This window comes from Leptosomus discolor, chromosome 19, assembly GCF_034619465.1.
Source record: "Leptosomus discolor isolate bLepDis1 chromosome 19, bLepDis1.hap2, whole genome shotgun sequence".
In the NCBI taxonomy this organism is placed as follows: domain Eukaryota; kingdom Metazoa; phylum Chordata; class Aves; order Leptosomiformes; family Leptosomidae; genus Leptosomus; species Leptosomus discolor.
Window position 1 is genome coordinate 8,388,522 of NC_141409.1, and position 16,748 is coordinate 8,405,269.

Here is a 16,748-nt window from a genome sequence, read left to right on the forward strand (position 1 = left end):
TACATGAAGTGTAAAGTTTCTGCTGCTTTTATTTTGTTTTTCCTTTTTTAAACAGTAACGCCTTACCATCAGCTGGTAATATTTTACTGACAGCAAAAAAAGCTGCAGAACACACAGGTTCTTACATCCTCTCAGCTAGAGCTGACACACCGTTTGGTACACAAGGGAAATTACTGGAATTAGTGTTTTCTCTAATACTTTTTTTCTGTAAGCAATACATCTTCTATATTAGTTGTGGCTATTCCATTTAAAGCCCTGGTTTCTGAACTGAAGTTACTGCACAAAGAGCAGAGCTTTCATTTAAGCTCTCCCCTTCTTCAGTAACTCTGATAGCTGAGTAGAAAAAGTGAAAATAAAACCAAAGGATACCAAGAGCTAAGTAAGAACTCCAAATGCATCACTGCCTTTTGTCAGTGTCATAGTGTCTGACCTTACACATTTCAAGTTCAGTGATACTGTACTTTTGTTTATGATTACCAGATCCTGGAGATCTCCTCCCAGCTGGGAAACACATGTGTCTGTGTGGGCCCAGAGTTTCACACAAAGCTTTTCCTGCTCAGCAGGCTCTTGGTTTTGCTCACCATCGTACTAGCTGTATTATCACCAGCTGTCCTTGCATTCAACTTTCTTGGAATCTGACCTCATTTTCAAAGTTGACTGCACCACAGGTCTAGCTGACTTTCCTATCCAAAGTTTTTCAAGATTGAAAAAGATGAGTAAAGGAAGAGAAAACTCTCCTGACGGTAGCCTAAGAGAGCCCAAACTCCCTTCTTTGAACATTTAGTGGTGAGATGGGAAAGGTCTGCTGTAACACTCTGCATTAGTGGCAAAAGCAGTACATTATCCGGAAACAGAGAAAATACAGCTTTTAAATCGCTACTGTGTGCACCTATTGCCAGCCTCATAAAGTGGCAGGAATAATCAGATCCCTTATCAGAATCAAGAAAGTTAGAAATTACTGTTTGAGAAATTAAAAAAATCCCTCATGATATTTAAGAAAAAAAGAACCCTTTGTGGACATAACTGTTTTCCAGACAAAACATGCTAATTGTTCAGATACAACAAATTTGGTTAAATACATTTTTGTTAGCATGGTGTTTACAGGAGATCCCTTAAGTTACCACGTGCTCAAAGCCACCATTTTCTAACGTGCACGTGAGCCATCAATCGACTTACCTGTGTGCAAGAGAGACTAACTTGAATATAAAATTAATGGTGAATCAAACACTCAGCTTAAGCCTTGTTTTGCTAAGACCTCACTTGAGGATTCCAGCAGAGTGTAGGCTTAGATATGAATCTCCCCAACACGATTTCACCATGCAGGACCAGAAGCTGTACCTCAAGAAGGGTACATTGTTCTAACATCAGAATCTGTGCCCCCCCTTTTCCCACCCTGAAAGAGCAATTTTCAGACTCCTCTGTTTCCTACACTGCTCTCAGCGAGAGCAAACGCTGAGCAGGAAGTAGTGGATTCATTTCAAAACTTCAGCCGCAGGCTTATGGTGCCAATTAATGGCAGTCTTCAGGCTCTGGGCACTGAACAGCTCAGAAAATATTCCAGTGAAAAAGATGTATGGGAAATGCAAACAGCCAGCAAAACACATGCTGTTTGTATTTGAAGCACTAATGTGATCCATGAGAAGGGCTGAAAGAGCAAGCAGAGGCTCCATTTATGAAGGGAGCAGATCATTCTGAAAACAAAATAGGAAACACATTTGCCCTTGTGCTAACTGTACGTCAGGAAGCTCAGCCAAACTCTTTATCAGCCTTGTTATCAGGAAGGCTTCTTTTTATTCCTACAGTGATATTCAGAAATCAAGATTCGAGAGAGCTCACTTACAGATTGCTAGCAAACCTCAAATCTGCAAAGAAAGATTTTACAGTAAAGTAGAATTTTTGTCAGAGTTTGTTTGCAACAATTTATATAGCCAATACCTTATACATTTCCATTATTTCAAAGCTCACTGGAATGAAGACATTTCTGCAACATTCAGTTTTCTAACTCTTAGACATAGAACCCATCTGAATAAGAACTGGTGATTATGAGGTATCTGGAATTATGCCAAACACCTTCCTTATTCTATGCAGAAGCCTATTTTTCAATTACAGTATTACAAAAAGTAATTACCCTAGTAAAGGGAGAGAATATTCCTAAAAGGGAAAAAAAAATTGAAAAGTGAAGTGTGTGGCGGTAGAGGCATTTCTGGGTGTTAGGTAGATTTGGGAAATAATCTGAGCACATCCTGCCTCAGACAAAGTAGCTCGGGACAACAAGCTGTTCTTTGTTTTAGTTCTGTGACTACAAAGCTCTCGTGCCGCAGCCTGGACGCAGGATTTAAGTCTCCATGTACAAGTGATCAATACTAAAGATGACAATCGACAACCCAAACAACGCAACACTTACAGTCTTGTGATCAATCGATTCCGCAGCCTTTGTTATTTCATCCAGACACTTTCCAATGATTGGGATCACTTGGCGGTCGACCTCTGCGAAAGTTTTCATGGATTCACCTATCCTCACAATTCTTCTTTCCTCCATCTCTTGTATTTTCTAAAACATTACATTTCATTAAGATCAAATGTCAAGATTAACTTCACAATTTCAAGCAACATTTCTCCCCAGTTTACATCAGATGCTTTAAAATTTATGGTTCAAATATATTTTTAAGAACAAACTAGGACAGCTGTTCTCATGAAGGCACCAAGTGATATTGTTCCCTCGAACATCAAAATGCCATTCTAAAAGTAATCTCCATTACTGGGAATTTTTCAATTAACTTTTTATGTTAAAAAATGCTGATTCGTCAAAACCCCAGCTTTAGACTTCTGCAAGGATGCCTCCTAAGGCTTTTAAGAGAATTTTTGCAACAATAAATTCTTTCATTTTCTGGGCATGTTCTGAAAGACCTTATTTTCATTCCACTGCAGGATCCAAGCAAACAAAAAAATCTTGATCTCTCCCCTTCTTTTCCCTAGAAGGTAATTTTTCGTTTACAGGCAGTCCTATACCTCCTGTATTGTTCACACCAGCGCTCCTCAACATACGCTCCCTGTTACTCAATCTCCAGCTTCTATTCCATGGGCCTCTCGTACAGAACAGAAGGAAACTGGATGTGGCGTAACGCTACCATGACAGATTATAACAGGACACAGAAGGGCATGAACAGGAATGGCCTGTTGCACATTACACTGTGGGCATCTTATGGAGCATTGTCAACTTAAAAATCCCCATTGCCTTGACTGATCCACAAGCAACGTGAATTCTTTACAAAACAACTTATTTCAACTTCTAAAAGAAACCACTAGAGCTTACTGGTGCACTGGTACTGAAAAGGATACATCTGCAGTACTTTTAAGCATGCTCACCTACAAATCTGAGCACTTACCAGATCTAGTATTAAATAGAAATATATTGCAAAAATTTTATAAATTATCCCTGGCATCAGATATCTCAAGACATTGGTTTAAAATACCATGAAGCAAAAGAGGAGGTGTCCATTTAGCTGACAAGTTCCAGCTATGGATAAGAAAACACGTATTTGCTACACAAATATCATTTATTTCTCATCAGATGATAAGCATGTGACACTTTCCCCCTTAAAGAAGCTGAATTTTCCACTTCTGATGCTTATGACCCATTACAAGGGAACAGTCATTTAGAACTTCTGTTCTACTACATTAATTTCTCTTTGTTCAGTTAAGCACAAACTCAGATCTTCAGTCTGTATAAATTTGATGGCTTTTTTGTTCTCTCTAAAGTCTTCTTTAGGCACCCCAAGACATAATCAGCAAGCCTGCTTAAATCCTTTGACATTCACTACTGCAGAATTACTGTGGTTTAAATTTAAACATCTGTGAAGTTTGATTTGAAGACAGGTTATAAAGGGCTGTGAGGTTTTACAGATGTAATGATGCCCAGCTGACTCCTGCCCCAACAATGCAAATAATGCTCTCATTGCCCAGCTGCATGGATACAAGAGTTTAACAAAGCAAGATTGTGACGATTCCAAAGACTAACGTAATCTGTCATGACAATTCAATGTCACCTTCTTCATGTATCTTTGATCACTTAATATCTAGTCTAAGAGAAAGGAACAATTTATCCTACCAAGCTCTCCATCTCTTGGGTTGACAGACTGCATTTAGAATTTGCTAACAGTGACCACAAAAGTAAAAGACCGGGTTATACAATTGAGGCGATGTGCAATAAACCCCTCTGCTCTTATTGCAAGATTATGAGCCGTGACCCTTACCTGGAAGATGTTTGGTATGTGTGTGTAGTAATGATCATGCTGCTCACTGTTGAACTTCTGTAGAGTGGAAGAATATTCTGCTTTGCTGTCTTCTGCCATTTGATGTCGCAGCTGGGCTTGCTGTCTTGCCTAAAGAAATGCCAAAAAGAAATTTATAATTTATATTACGTGGAAATAAATTGCATTGTGTTACTCTTCATCTTCCTATCCTTACCAGTAGCCAGCACAGAACATTAGCATGTGGGTCTCCCAACATTCCAGCTTTTGGTTTACTCCTATTTTGTGAAACAGCTCACCTACGTCAAGAACAAGCGTGCACACTGCTGCTGCTCTTCTCGTGTGCTACACCATGCTATTTCCATGAACCATTTTGCATTCCGTGAACAACCTCTGTTCATACTGCATGTAAAACACCAAAACCAGTTTGCCCCTGTACTGGCCCACTTAAGGGCACGACTGTTTTCTGTGCTTGGGGACACTCGCCTTGCTCCACCGTATGCCCTGTTGGACGGCACCCGTTTTTCTCTAATGAACTACTTACCTGTCCCCTAGCAGTATTTTCTTGGAAAAGGGAAGTGACAAAAACCCCACCAGTTCTGTCTCATTTCACATGCCTTTAGCCAACATAATCACGACAAAACGTCTTAACTCGTGGCCCCACTGTGCTCCCTGCAAAGTCCTTTATCTACACTTCCCTGAATAGCGCTGGCACGAAGCGCACAAGAAAAGGGGACCCTGAGTAACAGCTGAGACACGACTCCCTTCCTATTTTTACCCACACAGATGATGTGCTTTGCTACCCAGCACAGCGGAGTACTGGGCAGTTAACCTCACTTCTTTCCCTAGAACAATCTGTCCCCGAGTGACCCTTTTATATTTCCTCCTCTTACAATTCTGCTTCCCAAGCCTTCTGTTATCTGTTTCACTGCCCAATATTATTCCCTCACTGCCTATCCCACCTGTCTATTTTAGTTTCCTTTTCCTTCCTCGCTGTTGGCCTTCAGACAGCAACCCTGCCTTCGCTTCCCTTCCTACCCAGCTCCCCGCACCCACACGCCTTCACTCCCCATCCTGGGCCCACTGAAGCTCCCCTCTCTCCCACCTCACCTTCGCCCGGCCGGAGCTCTGCTCCTCACCCTGCTCCCACGCAGCCCCTCTCCACCCGCCCCAGCAGAACCTGCTGTGGACCAAATGCTTGCTCCAGTGAGAGCTTTGCCATTGATCAGAGTGAGCCCCGGATTCGGCTTTGTAAATCTAAGCCACCCTGAATTTGCACTCATTTTTCAGGCACTCATGGAGCCTCCTCACCCTCTGCTCCCTACCTAGCCCTGGAACAGTGCTGTCAGTGCCCAGAAAGTATTACGTTCCAATCACTCCCTCCATTTCAGAATAATCCCTTTAAGAAAGGAGAAACACAGACCGCTTTAAAAATTATTTAAAGGATTTTTGGGTGTTTCAGGGAAAACAGCACAACAATTAATTTTAGCATGTTCTATGTGGGCTCCCATTAAAACCAGTTCAGAACGGGGTTATTCTTTGAACTGTTCCAAGCAGACAATAGTTTCCTGACAATAAATCCATGAAATACCAAATCATGGAACATTTTACTAATCATAACTGGAAGCTAACAAATTCTGCCAGAAGGTTTCAAATCTCAATTTGCAAAGAAATAGGCTTCCCTCCCATTTGTCCAGCTTGCACATCTCACCTAATAATTTATTTCGCCTCAATTCAGCTATTTCTCTTGCAAGTGCAGTCATTTGTAGGAATTTCCTAGATCCCCTTCACGTTCTTTCTACAAAAGTAATTCAAGCACAATGAGAAAATGCTGGGCACTCAGTGCATAACAGGAGATGAAACACTGGCATCAAATGGAAAAGACTGCGACTATAACCAAATAAATAAATCCAATAAAAGACAGAGTTTCACCTTTGGTTGCTCCCCAGGAGTTTTAACTGTCCACTAAACCCCTGTAGGGGATGCATGTGTAACTTCAGAAGACTCACCTGCTGCAATGAAACTCCAAGAAGCCATAGCAATCATTTTTCCACCCAAGTGCTATATAGCTTATTCCACTTTATCATCCACACACTTATATGTAGCTTCATTAAACAGGAGTGGAAAACAACATAGTCTTGTACTACAAACACAAATTTACCAGCAAAACAAAGCCATGGAAAGGCAGACAGTTGTAAGAGTAAGGTACGCTTGTCTCCCAACCCCTTCCTCAAGTCCCAGCTGCTCCAGATCAATATCCATTTGTGAGGCCCATTCTCTTCATCTACCTAAGAGCAACCCATTGTTCAAGCTGACTTCTACAACAGCCCCAGTCCCACTCATACAGCTGTCTTTATTTTTTTTTTTTTATTTTATTTTAAATACTGCAACTCAGGAATTTGTCCCTTGACTCTATTGTTGAAGCAGAAAAACAAGAAATCCATTATTACGCATTTCCAGACAGATCCAGCAAATATTAAGCCATTAGAGTTCATTTTCATGGGCAAGCTCATTGGCTGGATATGAGTAACTCTGAGCTAAATGTATACAGGAGTAGATACTCTGTTTTCAAAATGGACTTAACTGGTCCCAAATAAGAGGAGGCAGCAGATGAGTAAGTAAAATTGGGTATGTTCCAAAACCAAGTATTTTTGTATGAGAGCCCCAGTGATGTTTTGTTTCTCCTGGCCATTTAATGCATTTGGCAAGCTCCAAACAGTTTAAATATTTTTCCAATGAGGTATTTGAATCTTAAAATAAAAACATTAAAAAAAGTCTAGAATTTTTTTATTACTTCATTTGAGTATGTCACTTACTTCTAGTATTAACATAATTATATTTTATAGCTAGGTTCCTGCACCCTGCTGAAGCACAGAATGGTAAAAATGAGTTGATGACTAAGTTTCACATTCAGAGTTATGGATGCAGTGGCCTGGAGCTGCACAGAGTCACAGGAGCTATTTCAGGAGTAATTTATAGTTGAGCTTCACAGAAAATAAATTTTTACCTTCTTTCCTGCTCACTTGTGCATGCAAACAGCTTCAGAGAAGGTATTATTTTAGGCTTCTTAGAGTTAATATTAAAATATTTGCTCTGAATTTTCAGGATGGACGGACATTGGAATAACTGGTCTGTGGAAAACTGGACTATGACTTCAGATATAAGAGGATGATACTGTGATGCAGCTTTCCATCAACATACTCTCTCCTTTAACTAGGCAGGGATGGCTTGAGCAAGAGCTCACATTTCCAGCACCGCATGTGAAACCGCGCTCCAGATGTTCTACAGACTTCCAGATTACTCAGTTGTAAGAGATGTCAAGGCTAGGTACTTGTAATGCAAGAAAAAAAAATCCCTTCCCCTCTTGAAGAAAGAACGAGGTCATTTTCAGCACCACAAAAAAGCAGAAAAGGGTATATATACATTTGAGGGGCTTGTGGGGAGAAGAAAAGCAGATTGCTTTCAAACACGTGCTTCTGCACACATTTGCAAAAGATACACAGAGTTTGTACACTCCCCCAAAGAACGTACCTTTGCAACATCTTTTTGTCCCCAAATAAACACGCACAGTGTGTACGCATATTGCCTCCTCCCCAGAGTCTGTTTTTGTTAAGGCAGTTCTCTGAACTCACGCGGCAGCAACAGAACCGAAAGGTCACATGTGCCAATGCACATCTCATCAAGAAAAGCATTCCCAAGAATGACCGACAGCCCCGTTAACCTTGCAACAAGCGTATAGACAAACTTCAGGTTTCCACTGCCATGGCAATCAGATTTAAACACAATCACACCAGAGGAGTGTTGGCTATAACTAACTCTGAAAGAAAACTCTAGGGGAAGGAAGTGCAGCTCTGATACACTGAACTACTTAAAAGCTAGTGAGCAGCGGGTAAGGCCTATTATGTATGACCCCTTCTCTCATAGAACCTATACAGAAACATAATCAAAACCAATCTTTTTTCCTTCCTTGAGGCAGCCTTGCTAGTTGATAAGGGAGAATGCAGGGCAGTAGCTAACTGCAGGGCAGTAATAACTTTCAAAGTGCTGATTTTTAAAAAATCAGTAGCTGTGGCTGCCTTCAGTGCTTTAAAAAAAAAATATATTAAAAAAAAAAATCAGGTCTCAACAGCATGTACCTTATCTGAAAAACAACTCTAAACTCAACAGCCATATGAACTGGCAACACACACTACAGCTTCTCTCTCTTCTACAAGGTAGCAGGAAAACAACCCAAACATTATTCTCTCAAGATTATTTTGACCACATTTCCTGCAGATTTTCTTCCTAACCACATCGCAAAAACCAGACTTTCAAACAGCATCAAAAGTTAGTTCCAGATGTTTAAATGACTCCATCAGGCATCCAGAGATGGTAGGTTCAAGCTAAGTGACAGATGCCAGGGTGGGACACCGATGGTCTGAAATCTTTCATGACTGAAGTACTTACAGAAGCATTTCTTTCCCATTTAAAATAAGAAATTAGAAGAAAGTTAACTCTGCAACCCTTTTACTCTGAAGTGACTTGTGTTCGGGATACATATTTAGTCTGAACTTACTCATCACCTGCTTGAAAAATTCTGCAGTTTAGCAATATGATACAACTTAAGTAATCACTGCATATCAGATTGAGACAAAAGAATTACAGACAAGGGAAGTTCTCCATAGCCCTTGAAACATGCAGCTTTATATGCTGATCTGAAATCAATCCTAGCGTTTCATGCCTTTCTTACTGCAAATGTTTGCAGAAGCACGTGTTTTCCAGTCAGAAAAGGAAAATTTAACAGACAAAGGTGATATAGACATCTTTAAGATGGGTACTGTCGATTCTGAAGGTGTGAGAAAACATTAGCAAGTTGCTATGCATTACATGCTGCTGCTTAGAGAATTCAAAAAATAAGTCCTTGTATAGTATTACTTGCATACACCTTCTCCCCCCAAAATCTGGTTCAATATGAAAGGCAACTGGTGATTAATTGTAGGAGAAATTTTTAAAAAACAAGTATACTTTCTGCCATTTCTGTCTCCAATACAGAAAAGAATGAAGGATATTTTGTTGAGAACAATTTTCTAAGACACATTCCAGAAACAGCAAGAGGGTCAATAGACACACTGTCTTCTGGGTTTACACAGACAAAAAATGCTGCTCCTCAAGGCTGTTATGGTGGGAGTGATATGAATAACTGAAAAGGGCAGAAAAAAGCTTTGGCTGCTGTTCAGCTGATCCACACTAAGTGGAACAGTTCAACTTCTCAGCAGTCGCTCTTGTCCAGAATGGCAGAGTTTCCAGTCAAAACTTTGGTGTAGTTTTCTTTCTTCTTTCTTTTCTCCCATTCCCCCTCCCCCTTTTTTTTTTTTAAACCCAGACAACATGTGAGATGCATCACTGCCAGGCCCCTGCCTGCCAAAATAGATCTGTCTTTGGTAAATCCAAAATCAGACTAAAAGGCAAACACAAAAAGAAAAAAAAAAAAAAAAAAAAAAGAAAAAAAAAAGAAAAAAAATCACCCCTGCTCCCCCCCCCCAATCCCTTCAAAATAACTTAATGATAAAGGCAGACTCAGAAACACTTCACCCATTTCAGGAATGCTTTCAATTGCTCACAGATTTTTCAGCTGCAAGCTCTGGTCCTCCCTCCACAGACACCCTCACATAGCCGCTCTGTTCCGAGCAGGCACCATCACCACCAGCAGCAGGGCACCTCTTGGTAGCAGCAACACTGGCAGCGTTTGCAGAATCATTAATAAACAGTGGGAATTCTGCCACAGACTTCAAAACAGAGCCAGGATTTCAGGCTTTGATTTACACAGACTCCAAATCAAGCTCCATTGTTTACTATTCTGCAATAACCAGTTTGGTCTCTCTGAACTGGCAAGCAGAATAAGGTTTTGAAATTTTCTTTCCTGAAAGCAAGAAGGTAGAGTGGAGGGTGCAAAATAACAGACAGAAAGAAGTAAAAAAAAAACCCAACAAAACCAAAACCCACCACACCCCAAAAGAAAAATCCTTACTTTTAACATTAGAAGAAGCAGGGGAAAAAAAAAATCTGAGAATCTGCAGATTCCCTGAAATCCTTTGGCTGAATACAATACACAGATGAGCAAACTGCTGACAGGGGCTGGAAAATCTTCATCACCAGATCTCAGGAATTGTTACCTAGGGCAGTCGCACTGCGCAGAGTTGTGCTGGACTGTGGAAGTGCTCACTAACAACAGATATACCCAAGTACCAAACACCGCTGAAGCTCTAACAAAAAAGATGGATCAAATTAACGGAGCTGGGACAGTGACACAGCGAGCAGGTGGCACAAGGCTCTAACACAGCTCTTGAATTGCTCTGGTCACATCTGCACTACTGAAAAAGAAAATATCGTATTGCAACAAGGACGCACTTAAACGTGCCAGTCCTATACTCATAGGACCAGTCCTGCAGCGCGACTAACGGCACGGTTGCTTGCTGATTAATGGCATCAGACAGCTAGAGGTTATTTGAAGTTTTACTTATGTGACCAAGCCCAAGACCTTGGTTGCCTGGCTTTAGACTTCTGCCACAGACTCCCTTGCACAAATCTGAGTGCTGTATTTCCCAGTTATAAAGCAAGCGCATTGCTTTTCCTTTTCCATCACGTCCAACCCACCACCTCAGTTCGGTCTGAAAGATGTTTGGAGATGTTTAAATGTTGTGTAAGAGAAGGACCATTACATAAGGACTAAGAACAGCAGCCCACGCCACCATGACATGCGCCAGAGAAGCACCTCTCAGCACACTGCTCCCAGGCCCCAGTGAAACAACTGTGCCTGGAATCCCAGTTTGCCTCCTTGCGCTGCCATTCTCACGTCATGAATACTAAACGTCCAAACTCTCCGAGTGACCAAACTGCAAATCCCTGCTAACATCCAGTAGCTTGCCACACATCTCGGAGAAATGCAGTTCCACCAGGATAACTATCAAAAGTTTATTACGAAAGAATGAGGTGTTCACTGTGGGTGGAAGGCTACGTGGGCTTGAGGGAGGAGGTAACAAGAACAGATGTCTTCGGAGAAGTGGCCAACAATGTTTAAATGATTTCTGGAGATCTGTTTAGTTACACTAACATAAGCAATTAAATTCTGCACTGCATAAATGTAAGTATTGGATATAAATAATGGAAATTATTTCGGGACTGTGTAATAGATTGCTTAGCTCATACTTTGAATACTGGCATGGTTCTAGTCATCTCTCTCCAAGAAAAAATTTACAAACACAGACAATGCAGAATGGATAGTCACAGTTCAACAGAGTTACCAGTAAGAATTTGCCAGCCTCAAAACCCAACTTAATGGGCACGATACAATCACTTAAACTGAACAACTTAAAAATGGTAAGTTAAATTCTGAGATCTCTGCTTTATTTTCCCTTAGTTCTTAAACAGGCGAAGATACCTGTTCTCATATTTTCACAGAATAAGCTTTCCTACTGTATAGCATAAACTAACTGCTTTGCAACAGCTAGAAGTGCTGGTTATATTACATTTCTGAGTCAAACTGCAGTTGATACTTAATCCAGAAGTTGCTCTTAAGCCTCCCCTTCACATCCCCTTTCCCTCCCTAACTTGTTTGCTCCTTTAGCAGTCTACCTCCCCATAGAGTTGTATTGTTACGAAACTCAGTCAAATTGCTATGCAGAGGAGTACTGCTAAGAGGAAATGCTAACTTCGGATGGATTTCCTTATCTTATGCTAAAACTGACTGGTGCTTCTGTTCACTGATCTCTTAACACCAAACACAGTGTATGCATGGGATACATATGGATATTTATTAAGTTTTCCAGACACTCTTGCTGCAGTCATTAACTCTTTATTGACTGGAAACCAAAACTCCTAAATTAGTCATGATTCCAAAAGGGAAGCAGCTGCTATATACAGTCTCACAGGCAGCAGGTTGTAAACAAGGCTTACTCTTCCAGAAATGCAAATGACTCTCCTGGGGGACTCCTTACATTCACACACTCCATCAGCCATTAGGAAGGAAGCAGTTCAGGAAGGAGACTGGGGTCTACATAACCCAGAGAAATAACGTTAGTGTGAATCTAATGGCCTTAAATCACATTAGCAAGAAAAGATTGCACTTGAATTGATGGGAAATTTGACCCACGTCATAAGCAAAGGCCCAAAAGGGTTCAGCCAGCTCCATCTGTGGAGAAAAAGAAAAGCAGCTGCCTAACTGAAGTATGTCAAACTCACCGCCACACAGAGAACATGGGAAAATCTTACGCAATATCTAACTCTGAAATAAGAAAGGCACAGGCCAGGCCCTCTTGCACTATGTTCAGGACTGAACCTTAGGCACCTTGCCAGCATATTTCACCGAGACACTGCTGCTGCACTTGTATAAATTTCCAGCAGAGTACAGAAAAAGCAAAGCCTCTGAAACTGCCCACTGCAATAAGTATTCACCACATTAATGACACAAACACCGTAGAGCTTGTCCACCTCCTAACATCACCTTCGCATGGCACTACATTTCCCAAAACGCTGAGAAGTTCATTATGCCAGCAGGTGCCTCAAGGTGGGGAGGGGAAGGAGGGGATACAGAAAGCCCCACTGTCACAGGGCAGGTATCTCAGCAGCTCCTGAAAAACTAGGCCCATTTAGGAGTTAGGGTCTGCAGAAGGCAGGCACCCGCAATCTCGGGTTATGCTGCAGAGTTTACTGCTGACAGTCTGAACTGACTAAAACCTCAGTGACACGTGATGCCACAACACAGCACAGGGCTGGAGATGTGCCGCTATGGTTTGTCTGTGGGGTTTCAGTGATGCAAGCTGTGACTTGACTGCTGTTCCGACACAGCACGCTGTAAACGGTGTACGCAGGATAGTCCTGAAGCAAGAGACGAGAGATTTCTCCAGAGCCCAAGCAAAAATAGCTTAGTGCACCCTCATTGTAAAGAGGTGCAAATTTTTAATGAAGAGATTTGCGTCCCACAGCGCAGCAGCCTCCAGGCTGGAAAAGCAGTTTGCCACTTGACAGCGTAACTGCGCGTGCACAGGCAGGGAGATCAGCTTATTCCAAGAATCTTTCTAAGTAGCAGTATTTCTACATCTATGCTCAGTAAGACTTGGCCACTAATTCAGCTCATGACTTCCCAAGGCAATGTAAGTGGACTCATCTTCTGTGGGTAAGGAGGGAAATAGAGACTCTTCGCGTTGCACTGAAATCAACAGCAAGCACCCAGGGAATGTGGCACAAGAGAAGAGGAGAGAAAAATGAAACTTCAAGTGTGAAACATGAGCATCTCTCTGTAATTATATTTACAGACTAGAAAATTAATGTAATGGCGATATCGTATTATCAAGAGGTTTTGTGCCTTTATGCAAATCTTAAGTTATTCCGGGACTCCAAAAATCTTTGATACAGCAGACATAACCGATCTGAAAGTTGCAGAGCACTGGGAAAAGCTCACAGTGATTTCAGTATACTTGAGATCACTTCTATTTCCCTCAGTTTCTCCACTTAAAAAAAAAAAAAAGCCAGTACATCTAAAACTCGTATCTCAGAGTCAGTACAGGAATAGAACCATCATCTTCTTTGTTTCTTTTGTTTTTAGATATGCCATAGGATTGGGCAGAGAAGAGAGGAAGGAATGGAACGATAATTCTGTAATAATAATTTTGTATTTAAGTTTGGATAATTTTGGACCAATTTTGATTTCAACAAGCTCAAGCAGCTGTAAGCAAGTAAGAAAGCAAATCTAGCAGGAAAACCCCACTGCCCCAGAAAAGATGTCTGAATATCACAGGATTCAAATAAAATCTTAATACGAGCTTGTCCTTTCTGGGTGTGGGCTGACGACTTACTGAAGATGAATCAGTCAAAAACCCACAGCAAAACAAAATACCCACCCCACGTTTTTAGCAGCATCAGAATCTTCTTGACTTACAGGAGTTAAGGTCAAATTTGTACTTTATGCCTTTCTAAATCTACTACTACAAAGCTACTTTCTAAATCCACAATACATTTACATTAATCTCAAAACGACTCAAGGTGGAACCCTCCTAACGTAACAGGAACAAAACACAGAGCAAGGTGATGAGCCCCAACTTCACATGCAGCTCTCTTTACTGCTCAAAGCTGAAGATGTTTTCTGGCAAAATTATTACCTAGGACACCAACACACAACCATGCTGCTCTTCAGCAAAGGGACAGATCCTGCCTGATAAAGAGTACCTCAAACTGCTGTCCTCCCCCTAACTGCTGTGCAAATCAAGAGGCAAATCATTCACCCCTTCCCATGGCTGGCCTCAGCCACTTCCTCTTTAAAAACAGATTCTGCAAAGTCTACTTTGAAAACAAACTTTTACAAAAGCCAGCTGATTTTTATTTATTTATTGCAAGAAGTCTGCAAAGGCACCACTGGGTACCACATTATCCCATAAAGATGTCAGCTTTTTAGTGATTGCAGCTCTGAAGAGAAGGAACAAACAATAGAGCGCTTCCTTATATGTACACCGGCTCCGCGCTGGTGACAGAGACCATTTCCCCAAATGGTCAAAAAAACTGAAGCAGCTCCACTGTGGTTTTTGAAAGAGGACTGCTTTAGCGCACACGTCCCACTGCAATCCAAATGAAGCTAAAGCTTACAGTGATCCTACAAGGCTTCCCGGTATTCGCAGCAGCATGTTACACCACTTTATACAGCTATTTTCACAGAACAGCTTTCTGCAACAGAGTAAGCTTCCTACCCCGACTTTGTTAAACTCAACCGACAAAGCCTTTGTGCCCAACTGCACTTTGTGTTGACACTTAAACACCTCTCTGCAAATGTCGGCTGCTGGTAACTCAGAGGCTCAGTGCAAACACAGGGAGGGAGCGCAGGAGCCCTAACCCGCTCCCCTTCGATTCCTCCATAAAGCCCATGACCGCTGCAGAGACTGAACGCAGCCTTTTGCTCCATGTTCCTACTGCCAAAAAAGGAGACAGGAGGAAGCAAAGCTAAACACCCTGCTCTCTCCGAGATCAGCTACCAGACTGGCCAGCTGCAAAGATGATCGAGCCCACGGTGGCCACACAAGCGGCACAGAAGGTGTGTGCCCTCTGCCTAGCGAACCTGAGCTGGTCCTACAGAAGGAGTCTGGGCCTGGGTACAAGATAACCCATACTGCACATCCAGCCCTGCCTCTAAGCACACGCCCGAGGCCAACACTGTTGCAAGGCAGTCCTGGAGAAATAAGGAGGAAATAACTCTTAATTTGCTTCTCTGCCACTATTCTGGTTATTTAATCCTAGCAAACTAATATCAAGAGTTATCCCTTAGGCAAGGCCATGTCAAGTGCTGGTAGCTGGCAGCTCTGTCACAGAATTTCCTGCTGCAGTTGTCAAAGGCTACAACGACTGAAAGATGAAGAGATGTGAGCATTTCAGAGCCTCACAGAGCTTAGCATTAGGGAACTGCAGCTATATATTATTCTGATCGCATGTGTCATTGCGATCACTGCAGAAGTTTAATTCCATTACTCTATAATGCATGATGCAAAAAATAGCTCCAGTGTCTGCTCATATTTGCAGGTACAAGCTCAAGTAGCCAAGGTGTCAATCTCAAGCCAAAGAAACGAGGGCAACTGATCCCACCGCTTGCAGAGCACCTTGTTCCGCCAAAGCGAATAGCATTGGCTCTGAACACAGCCAGATTGTCTGCTTTCCTGTCCAGACGGATTTTTGGGAGCTTTTGGGAGTAGGAGTGCAGCAGCCAAGCCATGAGGGGCAAGAGAAAATCATAACCGCCGCAATAGAAGGAGGAGGTAAAAGTCAGCACGTTGCTTCATTTGAAGCCGAGCAGTTTCTGCGTCTCCCTGGCGCGAGTCGGCCAGAGCTGCCCCCAGCAGCAGTGCCTGGTTAAACAATATCCTATTTTGCACTTGGGAGTTATGTCAGAGCAGTCCCAGTCACACGGGCAGAGGGAAGCAAAGAAAGGGCATTATTCACAGCCTGACATGGATGAACCCAGTTTAACACATGCACTTGGAAAACACTGTTCTCTCTGTTCAGTAATATTATTTCACATTCCACTCGTTTTGATAACCTTTTCCTTCTCCATCTACCCTGCTGACTGACTGGAAAGTCGACTAATGCCTTCTCCCGAGATTAGCCAACATGCTTTAACTGCAACAGATTTATGGGGTTTTTTCTTTCAAGATACCACAGAGCCTCATTTTGCAATAAATAATTTACAAATATATATAATAAAAACCTAGAGAAATTGAAAAGGGAAGCCCCTCTGCTTCACTTTACAGGGAAAGAGCATAGGGATTGCTTCCCAGAATTTACCCAATGCTATCAGACCAACATAGCGCCAATATGCAGCCTTTCACTCTGAGCAGTAAAGGCCAGCCTTCGGAAGGGATGTAGAAGCAAGGAGTTTCAGCCCTCTACTTCAAATAGTAAGCCATGTCTCTGAATCCCTTTGACATGGCCTCAGCTTTGAAAAAAATCTAGGGCAAGTCCTAATTTTATCTATGGAAAAAAAAA

The 16,748-nt window shown here is 41.9% G+C and overlaps 1 protein-coding gene across 17 annotated transcripts in view; it reads right to left on the bottom strand.

Moving 5' to 3' along the window:
* The window catches only part of FNBP1 (formin binding protein 1), a 57,602-nt gene that overhangs the window by 25,769 nt on the left and 15,085 nt on the right, over positions 1-16,748 (bottom strand). For all 17 annotated transcript variants that reach the window (XM_086475816.1, XM_086475810.1, XM_086475823.1 and 14 more), the window contains 2 exons: positions 4,254-4,382; positions 2,405-2,551 (listed from right to left, as the gene is read on the bottom strand). In XM_086475816.1, coding sequence (XP_086331942.1) covers positions 2,405-2,551; positions 4,254-4,382 — 276 coding nt within the window. The remainder of the gene's footprint in view (positions 1-2,404; positions 2,552-4,253; positions 4,383-16,748) is intronic.